The 14,837-nt window shown below is 45.4% G+C and overlaps 1 protein-coding gene across 4 annotated transcripts in view; it reads right to left on the bottom strand.

The window, feature by feature from the left end:
• The window catches only part of rmdn3 (regulator of microtubule dynamics 3), a 47,277-nt gene that overhangs the window by 13,038 nt on the left and 19,402 nt on the right, over positions 1-14,837 (bottom strand). For all 4 annotated transcript variants that reach the window (XR_007041680.1, XM_047387120.1, XM_047387119.1 and 1 more), the window contains exons 4-9: positions 7,877-8,201; positions 7,448-7,550; positions 6,472-6,532; positions 6,315-6,390; positions 544-621; positions 371-469 (exon numbers count right to left, since the gene is read on the bottom strand). Coding sequence is in view for 3 of the 4 variants with exons in the window: in XM_047387120.1 (XP_047243076.1) it covers positions 371-469; positions 544-621; positions 6,315-6,390; positions 6,472-6,532; positions 7,448-7,550; positions 7,877-8,201 (742 nt within the window). In the remaining variant the exon portion in view is untranslated. The remainder of the gene's footprint in view (positions 1-370; positions 470-543; positions 622-6,314; positions 6,391-6,471; positions 6,533-7,447; positions 7,551-7,876; positions 8,202-14,837) is intronic.

Here is a 14,837-nt window from a genome sequence, read left to right as displayed (position 1 = left end):
GCCGAGGTGTGACAACTATCTCTCTACCGTCATCCATCATTACATACTGTATGTCAGACTCCACCAATGAGTCAACTGAAACAAGTGCAGCTCTTATTCCACATTTCACACATCACAGGACCCCTGATTCCTTTTATTCTCTTGTACTTCAACATATATATTGTTGGAAGTGCTATTAATCGTATAACTGTGCCTGCGAGGAGTTTTGTTGTTTTACTTACTGTTATTTTGTACAATAAGAGGTGCTTTCACTTTTTTTCCCCATGCCAGTATTAAGATGTGCAAATTATATTTTGCTGTAATTTATAACTGTTATTATTATTATTATAGTGACAAAAAAGATCTGAATAGCAGCTGCAGTGTTTCTCACCTTGAGAAAGTTCTCGAGGGCATCATTCAGTGTGGCTGTGGGGGGGCTCTGGTAGAGTGCAGCAGCAGCCTTCTTCTCCAACCAGTCAAACATGGCAACCTGCAGCCACACACACATCAGAGAGCACACACTGGTTTGATGGGACGTTTCCATCTGCATGTGATGGGTCTCACCTCGTAGCACCATCTCCCCAGTAGGTAGTAACACATTGGGTCATCATCTCTGAGGGTGAATGCTCGATCTAGATGCTCCTGGATGAATTTATAAACAGAAAAAGAAATAAACAAAAAGAAAAAAAAACACAAAATTGTTAAAACTGAAATTACATCCATACTATCACCAAAACCCTATGAAAAAAGCTTTTTTTGCATTAAGTCCAAAGAAAAAAAAAATTCAAAGGCTTTATTTGTTCAAGTGCTAAGCAACAAATTTTCCATGTCCCTGTGATGACCATCTCCACTGTATCAAAACTCAAAGATTGAGTTTGATGCCAGCTTCACTTTGAAAAGGGTTGGAAAAATACACCATGGGTAAAAATAAAGGGAAGACTTAAACAACACAATATAACTCCAAGTAAATCAAACTTGTGTGAAATCAAACTGTCCACTTAGGAAGCAACACTGATTGACAATCAATTTCACATCTTGTTGTTCAAATGGAAAAGACAACAGGGGGAAATCTTTGGCGATTAGCAAGACACTCAATAAAGGAGTGGTTCTGCAGGTGGGGACCACAGACCACTTCTCAGTACCTTTGCTTTCTGGCTGATGTTTTGGTCACTTTTTAATGTTGGTGGTGTTTTCACACTCGTGGTAGCATGAGACGGACTCTACAACCCACACAAGTGGCTCAGGTAGTGCAGCTCATCCAGGATGGCACATCAATGCGAGCTGTGGCAAGAAGGTTTGCTGTGTCTCAGCGTAGTGTCCAGAGCCTGGAGGCGCTACCAGGAGACAGGCCAGTACACCAGGAGACGTGGAGGAGGCCGTAGGAGGCCAACAACCCAGCAGCAGGACCGCTACCTCCACCTTTGTGGAAGGAGGAACAAGAGGAGCACTGCCAGAGCCCTGCAAAATGACCTCCAGCAGGCCACAAATGTGCATGTGTCTGCACAAACGGTTAGAAACCAACTCCATGAGGATGGTATGAGGGCCCGACGTCCACAAATGGGGGTTGTGCTCACAGCCCAACACCGTGCAGGACGCTTGGCATTTGCCAGAGAACACCAGGATTGGCAAATTCGCCACTGGCACGTGGAGGCCACACACAATACTGAGCCTCATTTTGACTTGTTTTAAGGACATTACATCAAAGTTGGATCAGGCTGTAGTGTTTTTCCACTTTAATTTTGTGTGTGACTCCAAATCCAGGTCTCCGTTGGTTAATAAATTTGATTTCCATTGATGATTTTTGTGTGATTTTGTTGTCAGCACATTCAACTTTGTACAGAACAACATATTCAATGAGAATATTTCATTCATTCAGATCTAGGATGTTATTTGAGTGTTCCCTTTATTTTTTTGAGCAGTGTATATAAAAAGCTGCTGTTTCTGTGCAGCCCTTATAAAGATGGATGGACTCACGCTGAATGTTCATGTGGGTTCTGGGAGTTCACGCGAGAACTAGCCCAAACATTTAGCAAGTCTCTCATAAACAAAGCCCGTATTTGGCCGTATTTTGACCCCGTGTCACCGGTTATGAAGTAATATCACGTTTCGGAGCTTGCAGGCAAAACAAGAAAGGGAAATCCCCGTTGCCTCCTTTCTGTTGCAATCCCTCTAAAGGAGTAAAAACAGCTATGGATTTCGTGTTCTATGGCAAAATTCGTTATCCGTGCACATAACTATCCTTTTTCATGCTCACATAGTGCCTCTGTTTCGTCATTCTATTTTGTATAGGCTTCGTCCTTTAAGGCTGTCGCTAGTGGGTTTATCCCTGGCATGCTGAAAACTTTAGTCCACGCCCACCTGCTGTGTGGGCCCCACCACGCTCCGTATAAATAACAGCAAGACCGGAAAAATGGCTCCTTTTTTTTTTTTCAGCTAGCAACTACCACTGATTATTAACTTTAGCAAAAGATATGTCGAACACCATCTGCCTGTGGCGGTCTTGTCAGAGCGGCTACATCCTCAGCTTCGACCCGCACTGCATTTGTGAGGGTTTGCCACAGTCCTCAGCATGCTGACCTCGCCCTGTCGCCTCAGCCTTCCTGTTGCTCTTGCGAGCTCCTCCCGCTGGAAGAGAAGCAGAGGAGAGTAGACATTTTCAAGGCTGCTGCTGAGGAGGCGTTCCCCATCGCAGACCGCTCCCACGCTGGACGAAGCCATCTCATTTTTTGATGTTGGGCGAGAATCGGACGATCCCACCCGCGAGGACGACGGTAGCAGCAGTTCCGCTACTGCATTCCAGCAAAGAGCCTGGATGCAGAAGAGAGGCAGCTAAGCGGACGCTGAGCCACCTCGGGTCTTCCGATGTCCGCGACGACCCCGCTCCCAGCTGTCAGTGCACTACTCCTGGAGCTACCTAGCATTATCCAGGAGGCAGCTAGCGTGAAGGGACTTTCTATTTAGCCTGCTCTGCCTTAATTGGATGATTTGGCAGGCAGGTTTATTCCGCTCCACCCTGTCGCTCAGACCCAATATGGCCTCATTTCCCGGTTGCGATGACACACCTGACCTAGGCTGCAGATGAGCCCGCCAAGCTAAAGGCGCCAGTTTCCACCTTAGCGCCTATCACCAGAGTGGAGGGTTTTACAGAGCAGGGTTTTCTCTCTGTTCCCCCTCTGGAGCTCAGCCTTGCTAAGGCGTTTGGAGTGAAAACGTCCAGGCTCGTTGGACAACGACCTATCCCTCCCTCCAAACATGATCAGCTGGTGGTGAAGTTCACTGACCGCGCCCACCAATGCACTTCCAGGCAGCTATGGCGACGAACAACACCGCCTTGTTAGCATTTGGTATCTCCAAAAAGGTGGAGGAAGCTGACCTGCCAGAAGAGCTGAAAAGCTTTTTCTGCAAAGCCGCTGATGCCATCCTGAACATGTGTGCGGCTTCAGCTGCATGTTCTTCCTGCATTGCTGCCTGGTCATCGCTGGTTTAGAGACCCACTTGGCTCCGCCTTTCACCATTGATGCCGGAGGATCTACAGAAGGACATGCTGGAAGGTCCCATCACTCCACATCCACTGTTCGGTCCCAACTTTCAGATCATCCTGGAGAAGTCACAGAAAACTGATGAGGTCTCAGAGACTGTTCGTCATCTGGTGTGGCCACAGCCCGACTCCCACACCCCTCATTTGTCTGGCCGCTGGAAAGATCGCCAGGGCCAGTGTCAGCAGTAGAGGCAAACCACCGCTGCTGCAGCCTCCCGTGGTGCCCCGCGTCAACCTCCTACTCTCAGCCTCAACAGTTTTTCCTTGTGTGGCAACCCATGGCTCAGCGTTTGCCCAGAGCCAGACAGAGAGAAGTTCTCTATGGTCCATCAGAGCCCATGAAGAGTTCTGCCTGTTCCTTCTCACTCTTCACGCAGTGTGACTGAAGGAAATTGGCGGCCTCTGCAGCAACAGCCTGCCCTGAAAAGAAGAGACTCGAGCCTCCATCCTGATGTGATCTCTCAGATCTGAAGCAGATTCAGCAGAGCAGCAGTGGATCTGTTTGCTACATGGGAGAACGCACACTGCCAGCTGTGGTTCTCATCGAGTCCGCGGGAGGATCCAGCGTTAGGAGTGGACACCTGTGCTCACAGCCCGTGGCCGAAAATGCTCCTTTACACTTTCCCTCCGGTTCCGCTGATCCAGCGGCTCTTAGATCAGGTACGCTAAGGGCATACGAGCCACTTCCACTACAGCTTTATACGCAGCAGAATGGAAAGTTTTTGAGCGTTGGTGTGCAGAAAAAGGCGTGGATCCCAATTCATATCCACTAGCCTGCATATTATCATTTCTCCGGCAGCTGATGAACAGGAACTTTAACCACCCACTGATGAAGAGTTTTTTTTTTGTTTTTTTGCAGCACTGGAGGCTTTTATTTTAAAATTTTTCCGACAGTAGGTAGACAGGAAAAAAGTTAAAGAGAGGGGAGACAAAGGTCACCGGGCCCAGGACTCGAACCTGGGACAGCCGCATCGAGGACTATAGCCTCTGCACATGGTGCACGCTTAACCCCTAAGCGCCCAATGAAGCGGTTTCTAAAAGGCTGTGGGCAGACACAGACCAGTGTCACGCCCACTAGTTCCTCAGTGGGATTTAGCGCTGGGCCTGCACGCACTAGTTAAAGCCCCATTTGGGCCCTTAGATCAGGCTCCACTGAAATTTCTGACATTTAAAACACCTCTGCTGTTAGCTCTGACATCTGCAACTAGAATGAGCAATTTATCTGCCCTCTCTGTCGCCCCTTCCTGTCTCAGCATACGGGGATATGGCAGCTCAGCTGTCCTGCGTCCTAATCCTGCTTTCACACCTAAAAGCATCACATGTTCATTCAGGTCGAGAGTTATAACTCTGAATGATTTCCATCCTCCTCCCCATAACTCAGAGGAGAACGCTACATCTCATCTCCTCTGTCCTGTGCGCGCGCTCTTGTGCTACGTAGCGCGCACAGCATCACCGCTCCCAGCGTCTGTTCTTGCATTACAGGGAGACCTCTGCAGGTCAGCCTCTGTCCGCTCAGCGCCTTTCACACTGGTTATGTAAGGCTATTTCACATGCTTATACTTCCTCTGGACTGGATCCTCCAGAGAAGCTAAGAGTTCATTCAACCAGGGGGATTTCCTCTTTCACAGCCCTGCGTGGAGGAATGACAGTGGAGGACATTTGTAACAGCAGCTTCATGGTCATCTCCATGCTCATTTGTTCGCTTTTACCTGCGTGACGTTTCAACTTTCTCCATGACTCATTCTGTTCTCAGGGTTCTGACAAAATGATTAATTTGTTGTATTTTGGCTCACTCTTTTTCACATGCAGGCACAGCTTCCAGAGTTCTATTATTGTGACTGCAACTGTATTTCACTATGTTCCATTGTGAACAGAGGGTTTTCTCCTCTGCTGTGTTGTTGTTACACACAGGGTCTGTTATGCTGCATCACTATACATGATCCAGCTGCTGATTTATTTTTATGTTCCTCTTGAGGTGTTGACCTGTTCTCCTCATCGTTACACTGTTACAGTTGGTAACCTTCGTGGTTTCTTTTCACAGCAACAGGTCTGTAATCTCAGCCTTTTCTTGACCAGAGATATCTCTCTTCTCTGGTGCTCCAATGCGCAGGACGCTTGGAGCACGTAATTATGAAGGCTGAGTTTTTTGGAATTGTGAATACATGCTCCATGTCTTAGGTCTGAATGGACACAGTGAGGTATAGACCACATCCCGCTTTGCCTTTAACCCACTAGCGATAGCCTTAAAGGGCGAAGCCTATACTCATAGCTCTGGGCCTAACTGGTTTCTGAATGGATGAAGAAAAAAGCTATTTGGGAGTCTTGCTGTTATTTATACGGAACGGAGTGGGGACCACACAGCAGGTGGGCGTGAACTAAAGTTTTCAGTGCTGCACGCCAGAGATAAACCCACTAGCGATAGCCTTACTCATAGAATCTGGGGTTACAGTATATAACCAACGTTTTGTTCACACTAGTCAAGTTAGAGTTTGTCGGGAATTCACCAGAACACTCCTGTCAGGTTTCCTGGACAAATTCAGGAAGTTAATACAGAAGCTGTTGTGGCATCCGACCAAACATTCCTTCTTGTGGAAACATTTTGTTGAGCCGCAGGACCTCGGTAACCGCAAATGCACTGCACTGTGGCTGATGTGAGTGTACACACTGATTAAAATTTTTTGGGTTCCTTGAGGCACACGCACCACAGCTGCACCGGAACTGCACCGTGTTCAGTGTGAGCCCATATGTATTCTATAGCAGATTAACACCCTAGCTTTATTCAGTTTGGCTGCATTACCTTCAGTATATGGCCACTCTTGAGTTTGCTGTGCATGCTCTCATGCTCTAAGGCAAGTCTGGTCAGCACTGCAAACCTAACGACAACATAAGAAATCTGTGAAGAATTCAAAGATCACGTGTTAAGAGAAAGTCTGATTATCTTGTAGTTTTTTTACCATTTGTGACTCTCAACATTCAGGTTGTTGTTCTTCAGGGCCACCTCTGCTTCCTCCCGACCTGCAGACACCAACATACAGGAGAACTGTTAATGTCTATGTTACACCACACAGAGTGAATGATTTTTGTCTGTCTCACTGAGTCCAACATAGTCTGCTCTGCTCACTGGGCAGATTTAATGGCTCTCTCATTGGCTGCCCAGTTCTTTAAATATAGAAGATAGCAGTGACATCTTTACTTGTCATCTACATTGCCTAAAAACAAGCATCAGTTTGGTATGATAGATGTGATGCAGTAATTCACAGGTGTCCAACTAAAGTCCTTAAGGGGATGATGTCCTTCAACCTTTGGATGCATCTTTGCTTCAACACACCCGAATCAAATAATTATTTGAAGAGCATGACTGCATGCTGATGTGGCAATTTAATTCAGGTGTGTAGGACCAGGGACACACCTAATAGTTGCATGACACAAGGCCTCAAGGACTGGAGTTTGACATCCCTGCACTAATCAATCGACCAGTCAGTCATCTTTTTATTGATTAGCTCTCAGTGATCCGCATGTCAACCTATGTTGTTTCCTGTTCACTGCAACAAAAAAAAGAGTTCTTTCATATTTTTGACTGTAAAGACATACACAAATTTGTTTTATATTTGGTAAACATTAGACAGACACTGATGTTGACATGGGGTTCATCAAGGTGCTTCTGTTAGACCAGGGTTGTGAAACTCCATTCTTCGAGCTACTATCCTGATTCACCTCGACTCAGGTGTTGGAGAAGTGAGAAATGATGCAGCCAAGTTGCAGGATAGTAGCTCTTAAGGACTGGAGTTGGGCAGCCCTCTCTTAGATTTCAAGTCATGGAAGAAACCAAAGCTTGGTTCTCATCTTGATTTCTGCCTACTTTCTACATCATATCATGATAACTAAACTAACAATATACCATTGTCTGGATGAGTGCAGGAGTGCCCCCACCTTTTTGTGCATAGCTTGACTTCTCTAGCTTGTCCTTAGCAGACTCATACATGTCCTTGTAAGAACGAGCAAGTCGCCAGAGAAACTGCCTGTTGTCTCCATACTGCAAAACCGGAATGAAAAGCACAGTTAGAGCTTGGAGACAGTTGTGGGTGACCACAGCACACAGAACCTCTCACTGACCAGGCTGTGATTACAACTAATAAGTAACCTTAGTCATCATCGTGGATCCTAATATTTTTAGTTCACATGAGAAAGAACCTGTTTGAAATTTTTACAGCCTAAAGGATTAAAAACTTTGGAAAATATGTATCTAGTAATCCCCCAAAATCTCTGACTTGCTGATGGTACAAATTAGCACTCATAATTCAAAAAAACACATTTCCATATTCTGAGGAGTTATTTTGTAGATCATGGACAGAAACCCACCTCTGTTCTGTTCTCTAGCAGCAGCCGAAAGCCCTCAGCTTTTAAAGTGGCATCTCCAGCATGAAGAATGTCAGTCTGAGCCAAAAGGAGAGCTAGCTCTCCATGAGGAACTTCAGTCTTCATCCACAGCCTTCCCTCCTTCTCCTCCACCTCTTCCTCCTCAGACTCCCTTTCCTCTTGGGAATCTTTTTGATGGATGGTGAGGACTGTGGCACAGCTTCCCTCCTCCTCGTCTTCCTCAGACTCCTGCTCAGGCTCCGGCTCGTCTTCCTCTCTGTCTGTATCTCGATCTCTGTACTCTGACTCAGCATAAGCTGTGGAGTACCTGAAGCCCAAAATAACCACTTAATATTCTGTGTCATCCAAGAAAATAATCTCCAGAGAGTACTGAGAACATGACTTAAGAAATGACTCGTAAAGCCAAGTTCAAGACAAAATGCAGAAAGTATCAAAGAAATTCCATCATCACTTTGAAAAGGATAAATACACAATATATTCCATGGTCTTTATTTAGTGGTTGTCATTTTTACATCATTGGTATCCTTCACAGCAGCACAATATATTTCCATATTTAAAAACTTAAGCCTTAAAAGGCACATTACCAAGGTATGCACACTGCGTGCGTGATCAACAATCACATTTTAACTCTCCATCTGTTTCCAGTCCTCAGTAAGTGGGGAAGAGGTGGGGGTCACGCTGGACAGACCACCAGTGCATTCCAGGACAGAAGACAACCATCCACATGGGTGTCCCTTGTTTAGAACACCTAAATCAGCTGAAGTACCTCCTCAGCAGTCACATTCTAAAGAAACCAGCCCACAAGGACTGGAGTTTAGGAACCTGGTTTGGAATCTCCAATTAACCCAACATGGATATCTGAGACAAAGACATCTTAGCAGAACAGAAAAGTTATGAAGAAATGATTTTACTTTTAGGGTAAAGTGATATTTCTGCTCTAATTAATTTTGTTGATTTGATTTGTTGAGAAATAATGCAAAAGTAAACATGAACATAAACACAATATGTTCATCTCGTTTAAGATGGGTTGATAGTAACACAAGATTACCATTAAATATCTCTTTAAAGGTGTGCATATAACAGAAAGCTAAAAAATATTTTAATTTTGCTAAGCCGTTTGTATTCACTGGCATAATTTCACACTTTTGTAGATTCGTTTTGTGGGAGGGGCGACAGGGGACTGCCCTATCAGGCAGAACGATGGAGAGGGAAGTAGAAGGACAGGTTATTAATTTGCACAGTTGCTATACGCGAGATGAATACAGAACCTTAATCCAAGAGATGAGTCCCCCACCAACGCCAAATTGTTTGATAATATTGAAGAGATAACCCCACTCCACCCAATCAAATGCAGCAACCAATATTTCCAGAATGTCAGGCAGAGCAGGACTATAAAGAATATTCAACAGGTGTCTAATATCAAAAAAGGAATAATGGAGGACCTCTGATGGAACATTGCCGTGATGGACACATGTTTACAGAGCTCCCAACAGAACCCCAGTGAATTTACTTAAAGGGGACGTTATCATGCAAAGTCAAAAGTTAGTCTTTCCAAGTGCTGCATAGATATCTTCATATTTTGTTTGGGTCATATTTTTCAATCCGTTCAGTTTTTCTCTGTCTTCTATTACATTTTTGGAACTGTTACGTCACAGTATTTGCTGCAGAACTACTAACAAGGTCATGGACTTGAGGCTACCGACATCACGTTTTCGCCATTTTTATTTCTCGCTGCGATTTTGAAGTTCAAGCTGATGTACACTAAAGCTGTAATAGGATAGGTCTGAATGTTCGGTTGCAGGGTTTATTAACCTACACAATTCATTACAGCATTATAACCTCTTCCAAGTGCCTGGTTAAATTTGTTTTTTCATGGAAATGTTCCCACATCAGGGGGAAAATTCCTATTTTCCCACTTCAAGGACAAGTGCATTCAGCAACCTCCACCAGTATCAAGAAGGATTTGCTGAAAGACTTCATCCTTCATTCCTTCTGTCTGTGGAATGACGGATACAGCAAAGCAGTAAGCTGCAAATAATGCTAAAATGACAACAAACTTTATTTTAGACATGAATTTATTGTGTGTTAATAAGACCTCATGGCCATTGTTTTGAAAGCAGTAGCATTGTGCTTTCTGCTTAGGTTAGCGGTGTGTTCTGCTTTTAGCTCCTTGACGATGTAACCGTACTGCGTGTTTTGAATAATATTATTACATTAACAGTTTAGCATTGTTTTCGCCATATTTGTCTTGTTTCTGCACCGCTACATAATTGTATCTCTGTTATCAAACTACAAAAATGGCCGAATGGGAGGGAGTGGAGAAGCAGAGAGGTGAAACGCTGCTGTCTGGATGGTAAAGCTCAAACGTTTGCCTGAAGAAATTACAATTTTGGGCTTTATGTGGAAGTTTTTGTCTCAGCCGTGGCAATAATGAGGACAAGGACTTTAAAGCACAAAATCCCAGACTTCTGACTGCAGTGAAGTTAGTTTTAGGTTGGATATTGGATATTCGATTCAGCGGGTTGTTCCTCCCATGTGATCCAAGGCGACAGTGTGATTACTGGCAGCTGCTCTCTGCCTGCTCTCTCCTCCTGCAGACGCTGGTTTTGAATTGCCAATGGCGACCCCGATAAGCAAACCTGAGAAAAAGGCGATGTTCTGCCGCAATAGGCACATGAAAGTAGACGTCCGTCAGATCTATTGACGTAAACCAGTCTCCCTTCACAACGGCCTGAAGAACTCTCGATGTCGTAAGCATGTGGAAGGGAAGCACCCTCAGGAACTGATTGAGTCCCCTCAAATCTAAAATGGGGCGAAAAGACCAGGATCCCGGGTCTGTCTAATTGGGCGGCGGACTGGCTGATGAAAGTCCCTGCCGGGTATCTGCTGCACGTCTCGGGGATAGAAACCCCCAGATCTATCACCATGCAGAGGTGGCCGCTGAGCACTGGGGCTATCTAAAAGACGGCTCGAGCGCTGAGGAGGAGGAGGGGGCATACTCCTGGCCAGAAAGCTGCTGGCTAGGAGTATGCTGTTCGCTCCAGCGCCTCCACTGCTGATCCGAACGTCTCCCCCGGCACGACTGGGACACCCCTGAGGGTCTGACAGCATGCTTTGGTCAGAGGAGACTGCGCCAGCCAGACCTGTCGACGAGCTTGGACGAGAAAAGAAATGACACAGCCGAGCTCTCTGATCAGCGCAAAGGCCTGCAATGCTGCGTCGCTAAACCCAACTGCGGCAGTTGCACCAACAGGATCCTGAAGGGATGCAGAAATGGCAAACATGAGATGTGCCATGGAATTGCCAAGGCGGCCACCACGCGCTCCTGCTTTACACAGAAGGTCATCCGTAACCTGACATTGAGTACGTGGGCATTAGACATCAGGACGCAGGGCTTCATCTGGTGACACAATCAGTGAAGCAACAGCAGGTTCAACCACTGGCATATGGTCCAGGCCTGCCTTGACTGACCCGTGCATGGCAGCCAACACTCGGCCGTCTGGAGAGATGTGGCAACGCCCTTGGGTTCCGCCAACAAGCGTGCAACTCCCTCAGGTACTCCTCTGACGGAGGGTAAGAAAAGGGAGTAGGAGCCCGTAAACGCCTGAAAAAAGCACTTCCGGAGGCTGACTCCTCTCCTAGCGGGAATTCCAGCTGCAGCTGCCTCAAGGCCATACACATGACCTCCCACATAGAGTTGTCATTGGGCTCATCAACTGCACTGCGAAAGAAATGAGCCAGTCCCAGAGGCTTGGGAGGACTGTGCCTCATCGTCATCTCTAAATTGAGAGGCCGACATAGCCAGAGACAAAACATCCTCCTCCGCAGACAAATCAGGCATGGGTGGGGAAGAGAGCCCAGTGATTGGAAGTGAGGCATCAGAATGACACGTTTGCAACAAGGACTTCATCTCTGCTAACTCCGTCGACAACTACTTAACCCTTGTCGTGCTGCCGTCACCAAGTATAAAAATCAAACAAATCTATAGAAAGCTTAACACCGTGAGCCGAAACAGACCATACAGTTGAGCCCACAGGGAGAGGGGGGCAAACACCGCTGCCATCACCAAATATAGAGCCAAATTAACAGCAGCCAAGCTGCAATAACACCGCAGACACAGTAACAAGAAGCTATGAGCTGGGAGAGGGGGTGCGAACGCAACCGTCACCAACAAAAAGCAAACTTACCTGCAGAAATCCTTCACTAAGATCAACTTGTTGCAGCCTTAGGAGGGTGAAAATACCGCAACTCCGGCCAGCAAGCGACAGGGCGTCCAGGCAACGGGAAGGCAAAAGCTCAAGCGAACAGCATTGCGAGAAGAAATAAGGAACAGAGCCTCGGATGATGTTGACATAGATAGCCTCTGTGGTCATCCGGATTTGTCACAGGTGTGACTCTATTGGTATAATTTCTCGAACTGCGCATGCGCGAAGGGAATATTCAGTGCTTTCAGCACCGCCCCTCTGGCGGTCAGTAGGGATGAAATAGAACTTGCTGGATGAACTGAAATCACATATGATCTTAAGGAAGCATATTTTACAAGTTCAGACATTATGACCCACAAAAGCTAATTTCCTGCAGTTTTAATTGGTACATAGCTGATTAGGCCAAAACTGAAGAGCAACTTAAAACATCTGACAAAGAATAAACTGTAAAGATGGATCAATCAGGCTTTTACTGGCTTATACCAGTTTCCAGCTTTCTTTAAGGTCTGATCTACCTGTTCTAATTTATTACAGGGTGTTAGGAATAACCTTTATTAATATGACTCATAGCTGTTTTTCCCTTTTATACTATGGTGAAATAAATATAAGTTCCAATGTTTCCCTTTTGTTACAATAGGATAAGAATGCTCATAGACATACAGTACAAGGATAAATGGCCCAAGGGTTGTCATAAATGACCTGAAGCTGGGGCACTGGGGTAGATAGTGGAGCAGCTGGTATAACTGCGTTGATTAGAAACCTACAGCACACTTAGATTAAATATGGACACCCCCTAATACAAAGTCTAACAGATAGACACCACAATGGTGACACATAGTCTACTGATAATCACTGAGGGAGTGCACATCCACTGCATTGGAGTGCCAGATATAAAACTATATGTAACCTTCTATCGAGGCTCTTCGTCATCCTCTAACAGACGGCGACGGTCCGAGACGGGAGCCTCAGCTCTGATCTCTGTAATCATTCCTCTGCCTTAACTTAGATTAAAAAGAGCTAAAAGTTAAAAACTGGTTGAGAGTCGTTCCTTTAAGAGTCTTTAGATAGAGTGTGTGATCGCTTCATGGGGACCAAGTACCAGAGGAGCTCCGAGGCGTCTGACCGCCAGCAGGGTGCAGTAGCTCGGACAAATTGGTGTTTCCGCCCGCGCCCCGGAAGCGGAAACCACTTTTGGATAGGATAGGGTTGCCATGGAAGGACAACACATCACAGCAGCGGCCGCAACAGGTAAGGAGATTCCTATTAAAAATTTCCAGTGTTTTTCCTGTAAAAATACTCTGGCTGTGTTGTTAGTTCTGAGTGAGCTGTTTTTGTAATTCTTGGAGGCAGAGAAATGGTTCAGAATAATTGCTGCGTACGCATTAATAAGTGATAAGACATGTTAATAAGCGGTGTGATTTTAACGGTGACAGCCCGGGAAGACAGGTACAATCTTCTAAAAGATAGCTAAAATCTAGGGGTGTAGGTTTGGAGTTCCTTTATTGTATGCAAGGGAAGATCGGTTTCCCTCGCACACAACATAAAAGCTAACCCCCTGAATGAGGCACCATACTTGGCTAAGGTTTGAACGGATCCTGAGTTCCGCTTAACAGAATTCGAAAGCGCCGCCAAGGGGGAAGTATTAGGTTTCGATAGCTCCTTGGGCTTCTTAAAAGCCCTTAAAGCTGCTTATTTCCTTGTGAGTAAAACACGCAGAGATAAATACGCATCCTCGGTTTGGGTTTTGATGGTTCCTGCTTGCTCTCATAAAGAGCACGAAAGCCACCACCAAGAGGGGGTTTCGATAGCTCTCTAATTTTTCCTTAAGAAAAATTTAAAAGCGCCTGGCTCCTTTTTGAATAAACAGCTATATAAATATAAAAGTGTAACATCAAACAGCCAGTATGAATGTGTGTGAGTTGGAAGTGAGTTGACGGAAGTGACGGGGGACATATTACACTGACAGACACTGACTGACTGCTACATGCTAAGCTAACAGGCTAAGCTAACAGACCCTAGCTCACTGAATAAATTCTGCTATGATAAGCTTTGGTGTCTGAGAGATAACGAAATAAGCGCTCATGTGGACCAGGAAACGGCGCTGTACCGCCTGGTTGGCCAGAGTGTGTGAATGTGTGTGTGAACTGAGAGAATGACTGAGACGTCAATAGAAAATGAGCTCCATGCTTGTTCTGTAGGAGCAGGCTTGGAGACAGGGAGGAGAAATGTATTAGCAAGTGTCAACCACAAAGACGCTTTAACAAGTTAAAACAACAGTTTGATGGAGCTTGTTTGGGTCCCGGAAATAACTGTCGACTCACCAGAAAAGTGTAAGAAATAATTTTAACCATTAAGTAACACAAAGTGGTTCCACTCTAAAATGCTGTATTTACAGGGTGTGGAAATATAAATGCCTTATCATTAGTAGCTAAAGCTAAGATATATTTGGGATTTGCTGCTTATAGATTGATTATTATTAGGAGTTTTTAGTTATGCTTTTGAGAGTTAGAAAAATCCTTAAACAGTAGCTCCTAGTGTGGTCACACAATGAGTGTTTATTATTCAAGGTTAAAGCTTGCAGGTGTTTTCTGTGTGTATCGTGAGAAGACAACAGTGGATTGGGGAGGCATGGTAACTCCTCTCCCTGAAGATTCCTGAAGACGTGTGGGAAACTGACCTTCAGCAAAAGAATGTATGAGAAAACTGAGAAGGGCTGCACAACAAATGTAAAATGTATA

This window comes from Girardinichthys multiradiatus, chromosome 15, assembly GCF_021462225.1.
Source record: "Girardinichthys multiradiatus isolate DD_20200921_A chromosome 15, DD_fGirMul_XY1, whole genome shotgun sequence".
Classification (NCBI taxonomy): Eukaryota; Metazoa; Chordata; class Actinopteri; order Cyprinodontiformes; family Goodeidae; genus Girardinichthys; species Girardinichthys multiradiatus.
Note: the sequence above shows the minus strand (reverse complement) of the source record. Positions and strands in the feature narration are given on the sequence as shown.